Source organism: Bos grunniens, chromosome 16, assembly GCF_055505025.1.
Source record: "Bos grunniens cultivar Pamir isolate PY7600 chromosome 16, Bosgru_T2T1.0, whole genome shotgun sequence".
NCBI lineage: Eukaryota > Metazoa > Chordata > Mammalia > Artiodactyla > Bovidae > Bos > Bos grunniens.
In genome coordinates, this window is record NC_141180.1 from 14,030,296 (window position 1) to 14,047,750 (window position 17,455).

The 17,455-nt window shown below is 38.7% G+C and overlaps 1 protein-coding gene across 7 annotated transcripts in view; it reads right to left on the minus strand.

The window, feature by feature from the left end:
* The window catches only part of HMCN1 (hemicentin 1), a 537,476-nt gene that overhangs the window by 234,934 nt on the left and 285,087 nt on the right, over positions 1 to 17,455 (minus strand). For all 7 annotated transcript variants that reach the window (XR_015143096.1, XR_015143097.1, XR_015143098.1 and 4 more), the window contains 8 exons: positions 15,447 to 15,606; positions 14,659 to 14,827; positions 10,087 to 10,214; positions 7,564 to 7,836; positions 6,465 to 6,560; positions 3,166 to 3,360; positions 1,974 to 2,104; positions 1,662 to 1,809 (listed from right to left, as the gene is read on the minus strand). Coding sequence is in view for 4 of the 7 variants with exons in the window: in XM_086343341.1 (XP_086199467.1) it covers positions 1,662 to 1,809; positions 1,974 to 2,104; positions 3,166 to 3,360; positions 6,465 to 6,560; positions 7,564 to 7,836; positions 10,087 to 10,214; positions 14,659 to 14,827; positions 15,447 to 15,606 (1,300 nt within the window). In the remaining 3 variants the exon portion in view is untranslated. The remainder of the gene's footprint in view (positions 1 to 1,661; positions 1,810 to 1,973; positions 2,105 to 3,165; positions 3,361 to 6,464; positions 6,561 to 7,563; positions 7,837 to 10,086; positions 10,215 to 14,658; positions 14,828 to 15,446; positions 15,607 to 17,455) is intronic.

Here is a 17,455-nt window from a genome sequence, read left to right on the forward strand (position 1 = left end):
TTCCCAACCCAGGGATTAAACCTAGGTCTCCCGCACTGTAGGATTTTTTTTTTACCATCTGAGGCTCCAGGGAATGCCACTAAAAGGTATCAATGCCGGGAGGGGCGGGTGGTGATCAAATTTGTTTTAAGACCATGCTGGCTTCCAAATGAAGACCAGTTTCCAGTGGCAAAGAGTGGATGAAGTGGACTTGTTAGGAGGCTATTACATTAATTCAGTTTATAATCGATATGGGTTAAGAAGCAGACTTAACAGGATGTAGACAAATTCACAGAGTTGGGCAGAGGGAGTTAGGAAGAATCGGTGCCAGGTTGTGGCAGAAGCAGTAGTACTGACGGTCAGTATGATGTGGGTCACTGAAGGTGACCAGAACAGACATTTACTGAGACCTTTCTGAGTGACTTCCCTGGTGGCTCAGACTATAAAAGCGTCTGCTTACAATGTGGGAGACCTGGGTTCAATCCCTGGCTCAGGAAGATCCCCTGGAGAAGGAAATGGCAACCCACTCCAGTATTCTTGCCTGGAAAATCCCATGGATGGAGAAACCTGGTAGGCTACACTCCATGGGGTCGCAAAGAGTCAGACATGACTGAGCAACTTCATTTTCTTTCTTTCTGTTCTCTATGTAACTAAGATATTGAGCCAAAGATATTGAGCTAAAAAAGCCAAGATACTGTGGAGGAGATTAGACATACAGCCTGAGAGCTCAGAAAAGAAGTCTGAGTTGGAGATAAAAATGTGGAAGTCATCAGCACACAGAGAGCAGTAAATCATGACAGTAAATGAGTACCAAGAGAAATAATGCCAATGAGACTGATAATAGAAAGATTACTTTGTTTTTATAGCTGATACTTATAGACAATAATGGTAATTTTGGTATGAGACTGATAATAGAAAGATTACTTTGTTTTTATAGCTGATACTTATAGACAATAATGGTAATTTTGGTAGAGGAATGCCAAGTACTTCAGGCTTTGACAACACTTATGAGACAGAATTTTTATGTTACAACAGTTAATGAATGATCATAAACTGCGTTAGAGTTAACGCAGGATCATCCCCAGACCTCATTTCTACTCCAGACTTACAAATCATATGTCCTTTGATGAGCAAAATATTGAACATGAAGGGAGTCATTTTATCACAAAGTGAACTTTAATCAGCAAAAATAATTTCACAAGCTAAACTTATGAAAATTTTAATTTATGATTAGGATTCAAACATTTTAAATATTTTAAACACCAATTTATTACAGTTTCAGCCTGTTCTCAGAATTCTCCCCACTTAATTAGAATTAGGGCTGAGGTAATTTAGTTACAGAAATTATTCAGAACGCAAAGGAGGGTGAATTTGTTACATTTATCAGTTCAAGTACAACCCAGGAGTTTCAGGAGAGGTCAGCAAATGAATGAATTTTACCTGCATTATCCTCTATAGTAACCTCCCAAAGAATTTCCTGACCGCCTCAATAGAGAAACTGACAAGAACAGTAATTTATTATTTTATGTATAAGACAGTACCATGTACCCAAGGACAAAAATAATAAGAGTAAAATGAATATTTCTATCAAATTTTCATCTCTTTAACTCTTTAATACAGTCAGTGCTATGCTATATAAAACACATCTGAATCATAGTTTTTTAAAAGAATATTTTCCTTACCTAGCACATCAATGTTAAAATGCTTTTGAGAAGTGCCTGCAACATTAATTGCTTTACAGGAATATCTTCCTGCATCCTCTGGAGAGGTTCTGAAGAGCTTTAATATCTTCCCATTGTTTACAATCTGAATACTGCTGCTCTCAGTCACCTTTTAAGACCAAAAGGGTCAATGTTATTTCCAATCCCAATAAAAATGCCTAATTAAATTTGAAGCAAAAATTTTATATTGCTATTAATAAGACAGTCACATCTGAATGATTAATTTCAGAGGCACAGGCAAAGATGTACGCATATTTGGACATCTCCATTTACCTGAACATCATCTTTATACCACATAATGATGGGAGATGGAGTACCTTCAACTTCACAAAAGAGACTGGTTGGCTGGTTGACCAACACGGACACATTTGTTACTTGTTCTTTATCTTTAATTACTGGAGGAACTGCAAAAAGTGAGGAACTGTAGTTAGTTTAAAATAAATATTATATATAGTTCCTTTACAAAGGACTTTGGAAAGCAAATCTGAGATATTTGATAGCTAGAAAAGGTTGGTCATACTTAAGCAAAGCTTTTATTATGAAATGAAGAGTCTTGACAATATATTTATAAGTAACTCACTAAATTTTTACTTTAACTATTCAGGTATGAATTAAAACTGAAAATTAAAAATTAAAAAAAAAATTCAGTTATGTATTAAGGATAAATTTAAGGGAGAAACTATTTATTTCACATACCACTCAAAATGCAAACTGCTCGTCTCAAGTTAAGTGGGACTACTTTGCTGATAAGAATGAATATTGCCCAGTATTTATGGAAGACAATATCCATTAAATTTTTAAGTGTATGTATTCTTTGACTCATGCATATGTCATGAGCCATACGTACACAATTTTCACTGAAGCATTGATTTTCACTGAAGCATTACTTAAAACAGTATACAAGTGGTACCTAACTAAATGTTCATCATCAATATCATAGAAAGCTAAGTCATGGTATAGTGGGATCCTAGTCAGGCATACATAAGAGTTAGGAATATTGAATAATTTCTAAGGTAGAGTATTTAATGATACAGGCAAGGTATGCAGTAATGGATAAAATGGTCTACTATAAATTCTTTTTATATGTAAAAAAAAAGAGGATGAAATATATATTCGTATTTCTTCATTTTTGCAGAAAATATCTCTGGGAAGATACACACAAACACACACACACCTCTAACAACTTTCCTTGCCCATAGGGAGGATAAAGTAGATTGCTTAGCTCAGGGCCAGGAGACTTTTGACTTTGTATCTTTTTTTACCGTTTGAATTTTCAGTGATGTAAAATCACAATAAAAAATTATATGAAATTTTAAGTCAACTGAATACATGAAGTTAGACTACTACTTTTTAAATTGATAACATGTCTTTTTATGTAAATATTAAATGATACTACACTGAAAGAAAAATATATAAAGGAATTTGAACATGTTACATATTCAGTTATATGACTATCTGTATTTACCATGGACTTTGAGATTATATCTTCTTTCTGTGGTTCCAGCTTCATTGACTGCCACACAAATATACTCCCCGTTGTCATATGGTGTAACAGAAGCAATAACCAACAATGTGCCGTCTTCTAATATAGAAATACCAGGCTCTTGGCCTGTCAGCTCTCTACCATTCCGCAACCATTTGATGGTTGGTTTGGGGGTACCTAAGAAAGAAATTAAAGCTTTGTGATATTTTACAACAAACTTAGAAATCACTATTAAATATCAACTATCTTGAGGAAAAATAAAATTTCTCATCATTATACTATGTATCCTTAGGTACTTTCAAGATATGGAATTTTGCAGAGATTATGGTATGTCATCTCTCTATTTCCTGACTGGTTTTAAAAGATCTAAGGATTCCAGTGTAGAATTTGATCAAAGTTGTTTTTATCAAGACAGTCAGATGATAATAAGAAAAACATTTTCTTGAGTGAGTTCACGGTATTAATGAGGGAAAAAGCTATTTTAGTTAACTAGACTAGAAATAGGCAGGGATTTGGGGTGATAATAAACGAAGAGTAAGGAACAGAAAGTGAGGATTATGCAAACACAAATGACATTTCATCATTCACATTTTAAACAGTCCTGATAGAGCAGAGATGAGGAACATCGACTATTCACACATCTTGTGGGGATCCCATTCTGTTAAAGAGAGGGCATAGATTGATTCTTGAGCTTTTATACTGAAAATAAAGTTGAGAAAGCAGTGAGCAGAACTGCTTTCCTGGATTTATTTATGACCAACAGAGTGAATGGAAGTTATATGAATAAAAGTGATTAAAAAAAATCTTAAAAAGCATAATGGAGCCAAAAGGACATACTGGAAATAGACAAAGATTAACTCTATAATCAGAGAAGGCGATGGCACCCCACTCCAGTACTCTTGCTTGGAAAATCCCATGGACGGAGGAGCCTGGTAGGCTGCAGTCCATGGGGTTGCGAAGAGTCGGACCCAAATGAGCGACTTGCCTTTCACTTTTCACTTTCATGCACTGGAGAAGGAAATGGCAACCCACTCCAGTGTTCTTGCCTGGAGAATCCCAGGGACGGGGGAGCCTGGTGGGCTGCCGTCTGTGGGGTCACACAGAGTCGGACACGACTGAAGTGACTTAGCAGCAGCAGCAGCAGCAAGAACAACTCTATAATATGAATCTATTTATACAGCAAAGAATGTGCCAGGCAGTATTCTAAGTACTTTCACATTTTACTTAATTTATATAAAAAATAAAAGCACATTAAATAAAATCAATATATTGTATGAGACATGGCTAATAATCTTAAAGCATAATAAAAATATCAAAGAATGGAGAATGGTCATATATCAAAGACAAGTACGCAAATGGCACGAATACACAGAATGTATCATTAAGATTAAACTCAAATTGAGTCAAAGTGTTACAAAAATGACTTTGACTATTAATGACTCAATCATAAAAATGACTACATTTATGGGAAAAAATGAAACAAAAGTAGTGGCATATTCCACTGGAAGATGCTGACTGATGAAGAAGAGAATATAAAACTCATGGACTACAGTTGCACATGTTGCCAAGGATAAAAGTGGGTTATAACCATTTCCTTACATCCTACTTATTCCTTTATGGACTTCTCAAACTTCTCAACTAATGTTTGTTAAGCTAATAAATGAAAAAGCAAACTACACAAGCATAAGAAATAAATTGTATTATCTTTACTTTCTCAATGGTAGAACAACCAGGTCAAGATGAAATTCACGGCAAAGATAACGAAAAGGCACTAAGCTAGAAGGGGACGACAGAGGATGAGATGGCTGGATGGCATCATTGACTCAACGGACAAGAGTCTGAGCGAGCTCTGGGAAGTGGCGAAGGACAGGGAGGCCTGGGCATGCTGCACTCCATGGGGTCACAGAGAGTCAGACAGGACTGAGCGACTGAACACGGCAATTTTAAATTAACACAAGAATTCTATCCCAGGTGAACTAGGAAACTAGGAAGAGGTTGTATATCAAACTGGAAAAGGGACATTCAAGTCAGCTTCTAAGTCAGGGATTCAGCGGCCCTTGAGAGTGAGCACGCACAGAACTTACTTGAACCTACCTTTCTCAAGGATTCTTCTCCAGGCCTTGCCTACCACCACCACCCACTGATCCTAGGAATGGTGGTGGTGGCGTAGTTGCTAAGTTGTGTCCAACTCTTGAGACCCCATGGACTATAGTCTGGCAGGCTCTCAGGCCGTGGGGATTCTCCAGGCATACTGGAGAGGTTTGTCATTTCCTTCTCCAGGGGATCTTCTCAACCCAGTGATTGAATCCATGTCTCCTGCATTGCAGGCATATTCTTTACCACTGAGCCACCAGGGAAGCCATCATTGACCCTAGGAATAGTTACTGACAACTCTTTACATATCTGAAGAGCTTATTAGAGTTGCCTTTTTTTCAATGCTGGTAGAAAATAATCATTGATGAGAGAGATATTGTTAAGAGATGCAAAATCTTGCTGCAGAAAGAGAGAGAGTTGTAAGGTCCTTCAACTTCCACTGTCTCCAGGAACGACGACTAAGAGGCTCGTGTAGGAGCATGGATTCCTCCAGCAGATGATGGAAAGGATACTGCTTGGTTTTTGCCAGAATTAGTACAGACTCATTTGAGTCACTGCAGATGACCATTATGTGAAAGAGAATATTTTGGGCCACCTATTGGGCATCCAGGGTAAGGTGATAATAACCTTTTTTATAGGCTTTGGAGGAGAAAGAATAACCATCTCCTGCCAGGAAATATGATGGGATAGAAAGCCCAGAAATTCAGGGAAAGGAGGAGTTTAGACAAGCATCAGGAAGCCAAGTTACTACCTGGCTCCAGAATTATCAGTAGAGGATAAATCTAGAAAGGAGTTTTTAGAAAAGATGAGTAACAAGGGTATGGTCCTAATTTATACCCCTAACTGAGATAAATATGCAATATTTTGAATAGCTCTGTCACATTATAAAGAGAAATCTTGTCAGAAATAAAATGAACTAAGTAACAGGAAGGAGCATGAACTGGAAAACATACCGGATTAGGCAAGTCTGAAAGAATAGAAGGTATTTCCAGCAAAGGAAATAAAACATCTGGAGGGAAGAATACCTAATTTAAAGAGTTCTTATTTGAAAGAAGTGTTAGTTTCCATTTTGCACAAATGTTATAACAAGGACTGATGAGTAGAATTTAATGATGCCTGGGGTTCAATACAGAATTCTAGAACAATACAACATTATGCCAATGCCCACGTGACCGAGTCGTACACACCTTTTGCAGGACATGGAAATGCAATGCGTTGGTTGGCCACTCTCTCTTGGAATGGAGTGTTATATGGAGGCTCTAGGTCTTCCAGAATAGGTGGTTCTATTAGAAAAGTAAATGCATTATCACAGGCTTTCCTTAGGCAATACTGAATTCTTCTGAGGCTACATATAACACCTGCTTCTCTCTTCCTGCCTTTGCTCTGGTAGTCTCCCTACTGGAATGCTTTTCCTCCTGATTGGACATGTCTGACTCCTTCTAGCCAACAAGATTTCACTATACATATCATCACCTCAGAGAAGCCCTCATGACAATTCAGTCTACAGTAGCCAACTGCTGGGAGTTGTCTAATAAAAACTATTTTAAATTTCTACAAAGCGCATCTCACAATCTGTTATTTCTTATTCACTTGCCTGCTTGCTTTCTGCCTACTTACAGAACTGGTCATGAGACCAGGGCTTTTACCCCTGTCACTGTCTTCTCCTCACCGCCTAGATCACGACAGACCCCTGGCAGGAACTTGATAAACACGTGTTGCTTAAAGGAATAAAGATTAACCAATTCGGAGCAGGGGGGCGGTGCACCGTGTGGCACGTGGGATCTTAGTTTCCCAACTAGGGATCGAACTCGTGCCCCCTACAGTGGAAACGTGGAGCCTAACTACTGGATCACCAGGGAATTCCCCAAAGATTAATCTTTAAACCTTCAATATAGGCCATCATTAGAGGGAACAGTGGACCTCGACTTTCTAGGGATTAAAGTTGAATCCCTTACTACTCTAAGGTAAATCCTACTCCAATCAACTGTGCCCACAATTTCTTCCAAACCAAAACTAGTGGGTGGGGTACTTCCCTAGGATTGTTTGCACTACCTACACCATCCTCGGCAACTCCATTTTCAAAGGTAAACAGTTTACTAACATACAGTTTCATTTCATTTCTGGAATCATTTTCCCTTCAAAGATAACTAGAGAGTCATAAAGCTATACAGAAGTCTTCTGAAAGTGATCCAAGACTAAGCAAGACTGTATCTTCCGCAGAGACTCCAGGGTTTTTCCCCCACTCCCCACCCCGCCATCCATATGTTTTCCTAGGACCCAAATCACCTTGAACATGTAGTGTTATCTCCGTCTCATCACTGCCTGCTATGTTAGTAGCGACACATGTATATATGCCAGCATCTGAGAGCACCGCTTGTTTGATGCTTAATGTCCCATCTGGATGCCTAATGTGCTGCAGTCCATCAACCAGCACGGCGCCTCCACCTTTGAACCAGGTGATAACAGGAAGAGGTGTCCCTTGAGCACTGCACGGAATGTCCACTCTTTGACCAACTTGGACTTTCATAACTTTAGGGCCACGCTGTATCTTTGGAGGCACTGGAAACAATGACTGAGTATTAATAATCCAGGTTTTAAAAACTTCCTTCCTTTTTTCACTTTAAATGAGACCTCCTCACCAAGACGCAGCATGGGAAAGTAGAATCATCTCAGGATGGGGACCCAGGCTCAGGCCACTTACTAGCTGTGTGATCGAGGGCAATTCAGTATACTGTGTGAGGCCTGTTTCCTTGCTAACCCAGGCAAAATAACCTCTTCAGTACCAATGCACTGCAAGGATTATGGGAAAGAATGAATTTAAACTTCTCATTCCAAACTCGAGGAATATTAAGCATTTAAGGATGTCAGATTTCTTACATAAATAACGTAAGGTTTAAAAGCCTCTAAAATGCCAATCCAGTTGATTTCTGTAACAGAGTAAAAAAGTGTTTCTCTCCATGGATTCTTAGCTTCTGTTCACTTTGTGGAAGGTTTAACCAGACAGTAAGAACTATTTCTCATAATAGCGTTCACTTATTTCAGAGAAGAAAATCAAGATAGAACTTCTATTATTTCCCTTTATCTACCTTCCTTCAGAAATGTAAATGAGATAGTTTATCAAAAGTAGTGTTAGGTTCCACATACACGCATTGTGAACTATAAAATCAAATTGATTCCTAAAGATATGATTAGAATTTATGTACTTTACATCCCTGAAAAACCCGATTTCTCTGTCCTTTTGTTAAAACTTAATATTTAACCAAGATATTCTAAAGGTTTCATTGGCAACAATCTTTTAAGCTGATAGTACAGGCAAACTTCACTTTACTTTTACTGTGCTTTGCTTTATTGCACTTTACAGATAATGCAATTTTTTACAAATGGAAGTTTTACGGCAACCCTACATTGTCAAATGATGTTTAGCATTTTTAGCAATAAGATGGAGAAGGAAATGGCAACCCACTCCTGTGTTCTTGCCTGGAGAATCCCATGGACAGAGAAGCCTGGTAGGCTGCAGTCCATGGGGTCACACAGAGTCGGACACGACTGAAGCGACTTGGCAGCGGCAATTAGATATTTTTAAAATTAATACTGTATGTATTATGCTCAGTGCATGTACATTGTTTTTAAAGCCATAATGTTCTTGCACACTTAGTGGACTATAGTATAGTGTAAACATAATTTTTATAGGCACTGGGAAACCAAAAACATCCGTGTGACTCACTTGATTGCTGTATTCATTTTACTGAGATTCTCTGGAACCAAACCCATAATATCTCCAAGATATGTCTGTATTATTATCATATTTTATGAAAAAAACATTAAAGATAAAAGAGGGTAGGTTTTACATAATACCCTAGAACTAGTGACTAACAGAACTCTCAGTGGATTTTATATCCCACAGTCAAGAGGATACTAGAGTAGTGACTGATCTGAGAGTGAAATCAGGTCAAGACCATGGGAGAAAATTTCTTGTCTTATTTGAATGCAGGGCTTAGAATATGTGCTCACTAAGCATATGTTGAATGAATGAGTAATTAGACTATGGCAAATTGGGGGAAGAAAGCAGACTACCAAGAAAATTTTGTAAAATAGTTAAAGAACTCCAGGAGCAGAATGTTTTCAGTGACTGAGCTCCATAAACATTGAAAATGACTGTTTAAAGGCTATTAAATCCTTCCTTGAGCATTTGCTTCCACAAAAGGCTACCAGTCTAAATGCATTTCTTTCTTTTTTTTTTTAAAGAATGAATATACTGATTTTTTTTTAGAATGAATATACTTATTTTCACTTATATATTTTTTATTTTGGCTGTACTGGGTCTTCATTGCATCATGTGGGCTTTCTCTAGTTGCAGAGCATGGGCTCTAAAGTGGGGGGGGGTCTCAATTGCCCTGCAGCAGGTGCAATCTTAGTCCCCCAAAAAGGGACTGAACCCATGTCCTGTGCATTAGGAGGTGGTTTCTTAACCAGTGGACCACCAGGGGAGTTCCTAAACGTATTTCTTTTTTTACGGTGTATCAACAATACTTATACATGACCTGTGGATGGACATCTAGTAAAACTTAGATCCAAAATTTAAATACTGTTCACCTGAGGAAAAAGGGGAAAGTTGTTTATGGATAGGAGATAACATTTTCAAAGTAAATGAAAGAAAGTTGTGAGTCTCAGATTTTAGAAAATTTTTGTATAATTACTCCATATACAATTTGAGGATAACTATCAGAGAAACTGATAATAGGTTTCCTGGACAACAGGTTTCCTGGTGGCTAGTCCACAGATAGCATATACTTTCATTTCGAAACTCACCATGGACGTTTAACTTAACAGACTGGGTCACATTCCCTGCAATATTTGTGGCGACGCAAAGATACATCCCACTATCTGAAACACGGGTCTCAGTGATCTTCATTGAACCAGAAGGGAGGAACGTGTGTCTAAGAGAAGGAAACCACAGGGCAGACCATAAAATAGGAGAATTTAAATATCCCCTAAGCAACTGCAATTCACTGTGAAATTATTACTCTGCAAACAGTTTTTGAAACCATTCTCCAATCTATAATGTCATTTCTATGCACCTTAAAAGTCAGGAATTTTCGTAATTATCCTATGTATTCTGTATGATATTCTCACCAATACCAATTTGCTTCCACATTTAAATTTAATCTAAGGTGTGACATTGTCAAATAATTGTACATCTCTTTGCTTTACTAAGTTATAGCTTTACAAAGCAAATGTTTTAACAAACTTTGAAGATACTTTGAACACATTATAGTTTTTCTCCAGTGCTTCATTAAAAATTTTATGTGCTAAAATAAAAACAAAAGAAGGTACATATGCAGTTCTCAAATATATATTGAGAATACACACACACACACACACACACACACACCTCTTATGTAGTTAGGTAGACCAGATCTACACATAAAATGTTATTATGTTCACTTTACTAAAATAGCTTTAAGAGGGAGGGGCCAAATAGACCTACCTACTATCAGGATTTCTATAAGTTAAGAAAGTGTGCTATTGGCCCAGAGACTGACAAATGGATAAACAGTTAAAGATGGAGATCCTCTCATCCCCACCAGAAGACTTGAGCATATATGAGAACTCAACATGTAATACATAATATCAGAGGTGATGTTACAGAAAGTTAGGAAAGGACTGACTATTCAAAACTAGTGTTGGGCAAGTGGCTCTCCACATGGGAAAATAAATAAAATTAGAGCACAAACTAGTACTATACACAAAATAAAAATTCAGAAGTATTAAAATCCAAAATGTGAAAACAAACTTAAAATATTGCAATAAGACATTGCAATTTTATTTATGATCTACTAAACAAACACCTTTGCCAACAAAGGTCCGTCTAGTCAAGGCTATGGTTTTTCCTGTGGTCATGTATGGATGTGAGAGTTGGACTGTGAAGAAGGCTGAGTGCTGAAGAATTGATGCTTTTGAACTGTGGTGTTGGAGAAGACTCTTGAGAGTCCCTTGGACTGCAAGGAGATCCAACCAGTCCATTCTGAAGGAGATCAGCCCTGGGATTTCTTTGGAAGGACTGATGCTAAAGCTGAAACTCCAGTACTTTGGCCACCTCATGCAAAGAGTTGACTCATTGGAAAAGACTCTGATGCTGGGAGGGATTGGGGGCAGGAGGAGAAGGGGACGGCAGAGGATGAGATGGCTGGATGGTATCACTGACTCGATGGACGTGAGTCTTAGTGAACTCCCGGAGTTGGTGATGGACAGGGAGGCCTGGCGTGCTGCAATTCATGGGGTCGCAAAGAGTCGGACACAACTGAGTGACTGAACTGAACTGAAACAAACACCTTGAGCTACAGGCAAATTGTAAAATTCTGTACAACCAGTACGTGAGTCCTAGCATGCTCAGTCATGCTCAGTCCAACTCTTAGCAACCCCATTGCCTGTAGCCCACCAGGCTCCTGAGTCCATGGGATTCTCCAGCCAAGAATACTGGAGTGAGTTGCCATTTCCTCCTCCAAGGGATCTTCCTGACCCAGGGATGGAACTAGACACCATATATAAATTAATTTGAAAGTCTAGGAGTATTGTGAGATATTTTCAACACATACAGGAGACAAAGGATTGCTATTAAGAACAAAACCCAAATTTCTACATTCAATAATAAAAGAAAAACAAGTCACCAGAACACTGGAGCAGGTTTAAAGATGCAATTCACAAACAACAAAATGGCCAACAAACAAGAGAAAGCATTCTAGGCCCACTGGAATTCAGTCAGGTGAAAAGTAAGATAGTTGCAAGATACCATTTCACACCTATATGAATGGCAAAAACTTTTGAGTCAGTCATCACCACGCATTGTTGCACCAGGTACATCTATTTCCTGCAGGTGGGAGATAAATCAGGATTGCCCCTTCAGAAGGCAGTTAGGCAATGGCTACAAAACTCAAAATAGGGATTCATTCTAACTAGAAACTGCAGTTCTAGGTACAAGTCTCAAAGAAACTCGTGTATCTGCATACAAGGAGAGACATAAAAAGATATTCCCTGAAAAGTTTTGTTTCTAAAGCCAAGGGGGAAAAAAGAATAAAATGCAGAAACACAAACCAGAGCATAAAGAGAGAAATCTGTCTAAATAAAACGTAGAATATGTGTATGGTAATGAAAATGAATAAACTGAATCTACATGCATAAAAATGGATACAAGTTGACTCAATAAAGCAAGCAGTAGAATAATAGATAACATGCTACAATGGTAAACTGAAAACAAGTACATGAAAACAAAATTAAAGGCAGAGAATATATTCTGTACTCTCTAAGGATGTATGTCTGGATACACATCAAGTCTGTGGCCATGCTTGCTCCTGGGAAGGGGGAGGGAGACTGACTGAGAAGGGGAACAATGAAACTTCAGCCTCATCTGAAATAAGGTACGTCTGCTATTCAGAAACGTCAAGGCACTTACTTTTTTCAAAGACATAATAAAGTAGTTCTTCATTGTTTATTTTTTCCCCTCAAGAGTGGTAGGGAAACTAGAGTGGCATGAATTTATAGCTTCAAAACTATACACATCAACAAGTCCAAGAGAAGATAGCTAGACATTATAGCTCTTATTCTGCCGGTAACTTCTGGCATGATATTCAGTTAAAATAGTAAGTGATACCGTTCTTTGAGAACAAGAGGAGAAGTATGGAATGTATATTATATCATCCTTTCAGGAATTATCCTCATTCTATAAACAAAAAGTCGAGGTTCAAAGAGACCCACTGAAAAAACTGCCAAAGTTTCAGAGAAGCTTTATGTAGTGGAGGTAAATTTAAACTCACACCTGCATGGCAACAAAAGTTGTACTCTGAAAGTCTCTGGCATTCTGCTTTCCATGACTCTTAGACTATCAAATGTTTTTTCAGTGGACCTTTGTTTGTTTAAGGGCTTTAATCAAGAAGATTTGTACAAAACTACCTAATGAAAGTCAAAACCTTGATATTAGAGAACCTATTGTGTTTTATTGCTTCTCTGGGTATAATGCAATTTTATAAATAATACGCACTTTGTGCCAACAAGAATCTACATACAAATCTACATCCAAACCATTTCCATAACTACCTTGTAGAATGCACCAGTGGGAAGTTATGTCAAAGCTCAGTTTTAGCATTTCTGCTCTTAAAGAATGATTTAGATGGTTTATATGTTTCCTGTAGGCTCAGTGTAATATCAATTATCTCAAATTTAAAAACTGGGCTTCTTGATTGGGTTGTTTTTTTGATACTGAGCTACATGAGCTGTTTGTATATTTTGGAGATTAATCCTTGTCAGTTGTTTTGTTTGAAAACATTTTCTCCCATTCTGAGGAGACGATCTCATGGATATTTCTCCAAAGATGACACACAGATGGCCAACAAACTCATGAGAAGATGCCTAACATCACCAATTATTAGAGAAATGCAAATCAAAATTACAATGAGGTATCACATCACTTTGGTCAGAATGGCCATCATGAAAAAAATCTAGAAACAATAAATGCTGGAGAAAGTCTGGAGAAAAGTGAACCCTCCTACACTGTTGCTGGGAATGTAAATTGGTACAGCCACTATGGAGAACAGTAGGGAGGTTCCTCAAAAAACTAAAAATGGAATTATCATATGACCCAGCAATCCCACTCCTGGGCAGATACTCAGAGAAAACCAGAGTTCAAAAAGATACATGCACCCCATTGTTCACTGTAGCACAATTTACAATAGTCAGGACATGGAACCAACCTAAATATCCACCAACAGAGAAATGGATAAAGATGTGGTACGTACATACAATGAAATGTTATTCAGCAATAAAAAGGAACAAAATAGTGCCATCTGCACAGATGCGGATAGACCCAGAGATTATCATATGGAGTGAAGTAAGAAAGAAAAACAAGTAGCATCAAATATCAAATAATACTGCTTATATGTGGAATCTGGAAGAAAGGTACAGATGAACATATCTGCAAAGCAGAAATAGGGACACAGACGTAGAGAACTTATGGACACCAATGGGAAAAGTGGGGATGGGATGAACTGGGAGATGAATATTGACACACGTACACTACTCATACTGTGCATAAAACAGATAACTAAAGAGAACCTGCTGCATAGCACAGAGAATCCTACTCAGTGTTCTCTGGTGATCTAAATGGGAAGGAAATCTAAAAAAGAGGGGATATGTATACTTAAAATCGATTCACTTTGCTGTACAGTAGAAACTAACACAATATTGTTAAGTAACTATACTCCAATAAAAATTAATAAAAAATAAACATAAAAGTTTGGTGTTTTTCTCTTTTGAGACATTTGAAAACCTGAACAGCCGTCTGTCCCAAGAGATTGTTTCACGTGTCACAATTCATCCCAGGTCTCCTACCTTGGAGAGAATGGAGAAATGAGCTGGGTTTCTTTGGCCCAAGTAATGATGGGTGGGGGTAAACCCTTCACTTCACACGGAAGGGTCACCTCTTCTCCCGCAAAGACTGAGATCTCAACAGGCTTATCCTGGGATGGTCCCCTTTGGTCTCCGAACACCCTGGGCCTTACTAAAACAAACACAGGTTTGGGAAGGGAAAGAGTACATTGAAACAAAGCACACTTTAAGTTAAAAACAGGACCACTAACATTCTTAAATAATTTTCAAGAAGATTCTGTTGATTTCAAAGTTTGGGGACATATCTAAAGCTTTCCATAAACATTTACTGTGAGACCTTAATGGAAAATGACTAGAACATTTTCCTTTTCAGCTCTTCCTTTCACAACACAATGAAAAGGTCCGCCGAAATGCCCTTTCAGAATGTGTCATATGTAAAGCAACCCCTCAAGGCAGAGCGCTGACCAAGACATAGCTGAGGTTTGGCTTTGCTAGGAGCCTTAACTACGTGGTGTTTCTAAAGAGGGTTGGGTGCCATAAGCATACTCCTTGGAAAAACACCATTAAATTTTTTCCAAAAGGCTATACCGTTTTTCTCCCTTTAAATCAGAATCTAAAGAGAGGAGATGTAGGTCGGCAGGAAAAGTACTTTTTTTTTTAAAAAAACTATAAACTTGGGGGAGTAGTTCACTTTAGGGGCTCAGGCCTCTGGTAACGTTATTTGGGAGAGAAATGTGAGTTTTGGCACAGACACACAGCATCAGAGAACAGTCGTCCACGGGGGCTCTCACCATAGACAGTCAGCTGCACTTTCCTTTTGGCGTAGCCAGCTGCATTGGTGGCGGTGCACACATACTCCCCGCTCTCCTCACCCCCAGGGGACACCACGTACAGACTCCCATCAGCCCCTGCGGAAAACTTAGCACTGCTGGCGGAAATCAGCTCGCCCTTCTGCAAAAGGACACAGTGAAGTGTTTTTTAAGATAATAAAGGAGTGACTTAATGGCTGGAAGAGGAAGAGAGGGAGAAAAAAGGATCTCTAAAGGAGAAAATACTAGATTGAAAGGAGGCTAACTTAAAGAAAGTTCCTTGTAAGAAAAACAAATAATGCCAAGGTGATAGTTCTTCCTACTAAACCGGGTCACCTTCATTCTAGAACTACCAAAACTGGAGAGGATGAGGAAGTAGCAAATGGGATGGGTGTTTGTGCTAAGATAGGCACCGTTTTGAACACTTCACATCAATTAACTATGGTAATGCTTACAACAATCTTATGAGTAGTAAATACGACAATCCCTATTTTACGGATGAAAGTATTAACTCTGGGAGCTTGGTGGGATAGCTTGCCCAAGGTGAAAGAGTCAGTCATTGGTAGAACTAGAAATTAAACCTGGGCAGGCAGGCTCAGGAGGCCAAACTCTTCACCTCCATTGTATTATCACAGAACAAAGGCCATTCGGGAAAGATTTTATTTTTTATTTCCCTAAAATGAATTAAACTTCTCAGTACCAGACACTGTGCAGTTTGTGGAGTCAGCTTCACCACCGTACTTTTGTGCAGGAATCTGAGCCTTTCAATTTAATTTACAGGTATCAAAACCAACTTCTCTATATTTCAGAGACTTTTAGAAGTATAAAATTAGATGTTATGGCTATCTGGAGAAAAACACGGTCCAAAAGGATACACGCACCCCAGCGTTCACTGCAGCACCGTTTACAATAGCCAAGACATGAAAGCAACCTAGATGTCCTGGATGGATAAAGATGATGTGATAAATACATACAATGGAAGACTGCTGCTGCTAAGTCGCTTCAGTCGTGTCCGACTCTGTGCGACCCCATAGACAGCAGCCCACCAGGCTCCCCCGTCCCTGGGATTCTCCAGGCAAGAACACTGGAGGGGGTTGCCATTTCCTTCTCCAATGCGTGAAAGTGAAGTCGCTCAGTCGTGTCTGACTCTTTGCGACCCCATGGACTGCAGCCCACCAGGCTCCTCCGTCCGTGGGATTTTCCAGGCAAGAGTACTGGAGTGGGGTGCCATTGCCTTCTCCCAGTGGAATATTACTCTGCCATTAAAAAGAATGAACTGATGCCATTTGCAACGACATGGGTCAACCTAGAAATTGTCACAGTGAGCGAAGTAAGTCAAAGAGAATTATTGTGTGCTATCCCTTATACGAAGAATATGAAAAAGAAATGATACAAATGAACTTATTTACAAATCAGAAACAGACTCAGAGACTGAGAAAATGAACTTATGGTTATCAAGAGGGAAGTACCAGGGGGAGGGATAGTTATGAAATTTGTGATGGACACATACACACTGCCATATTTAAAATGGATAACCAGCAAGGACCTACTGTATAGGGAACTCTGCTCAATGTTATGTGGCAGCCTGGATGGGAGGGGCGTTTGGGGGAGAATGGACACATGCACAGGTATGGCTGAGTCCCTTTGCTGCTCACCTGAATCTATCACAGCATTGTTAACCGGCTATACTTCAATATAAAATATAAAGTTTTTAAAAATTAGATGTTAAGGCAAAATACTCTGTGTACTAATTCTACAAACACCGTGTTTCATTATTATGCCATCATTTTACATTATTTTCTCTCTACCAGATTTAATTACATATGCTGTCTTCGAAGCTGTTAAAATATGGAAAGGACTTTGTCAGAAAATGTGTTTTTCCTTACTGCAGGGAAAAACCATAAAATGTCGTAACAGGGAATACAGAGTGGGGAGAAACGAGTTCACTCTTGTTGTCGTTGTTTAGTTGTTCAGTCATGTCTGACTCTGCA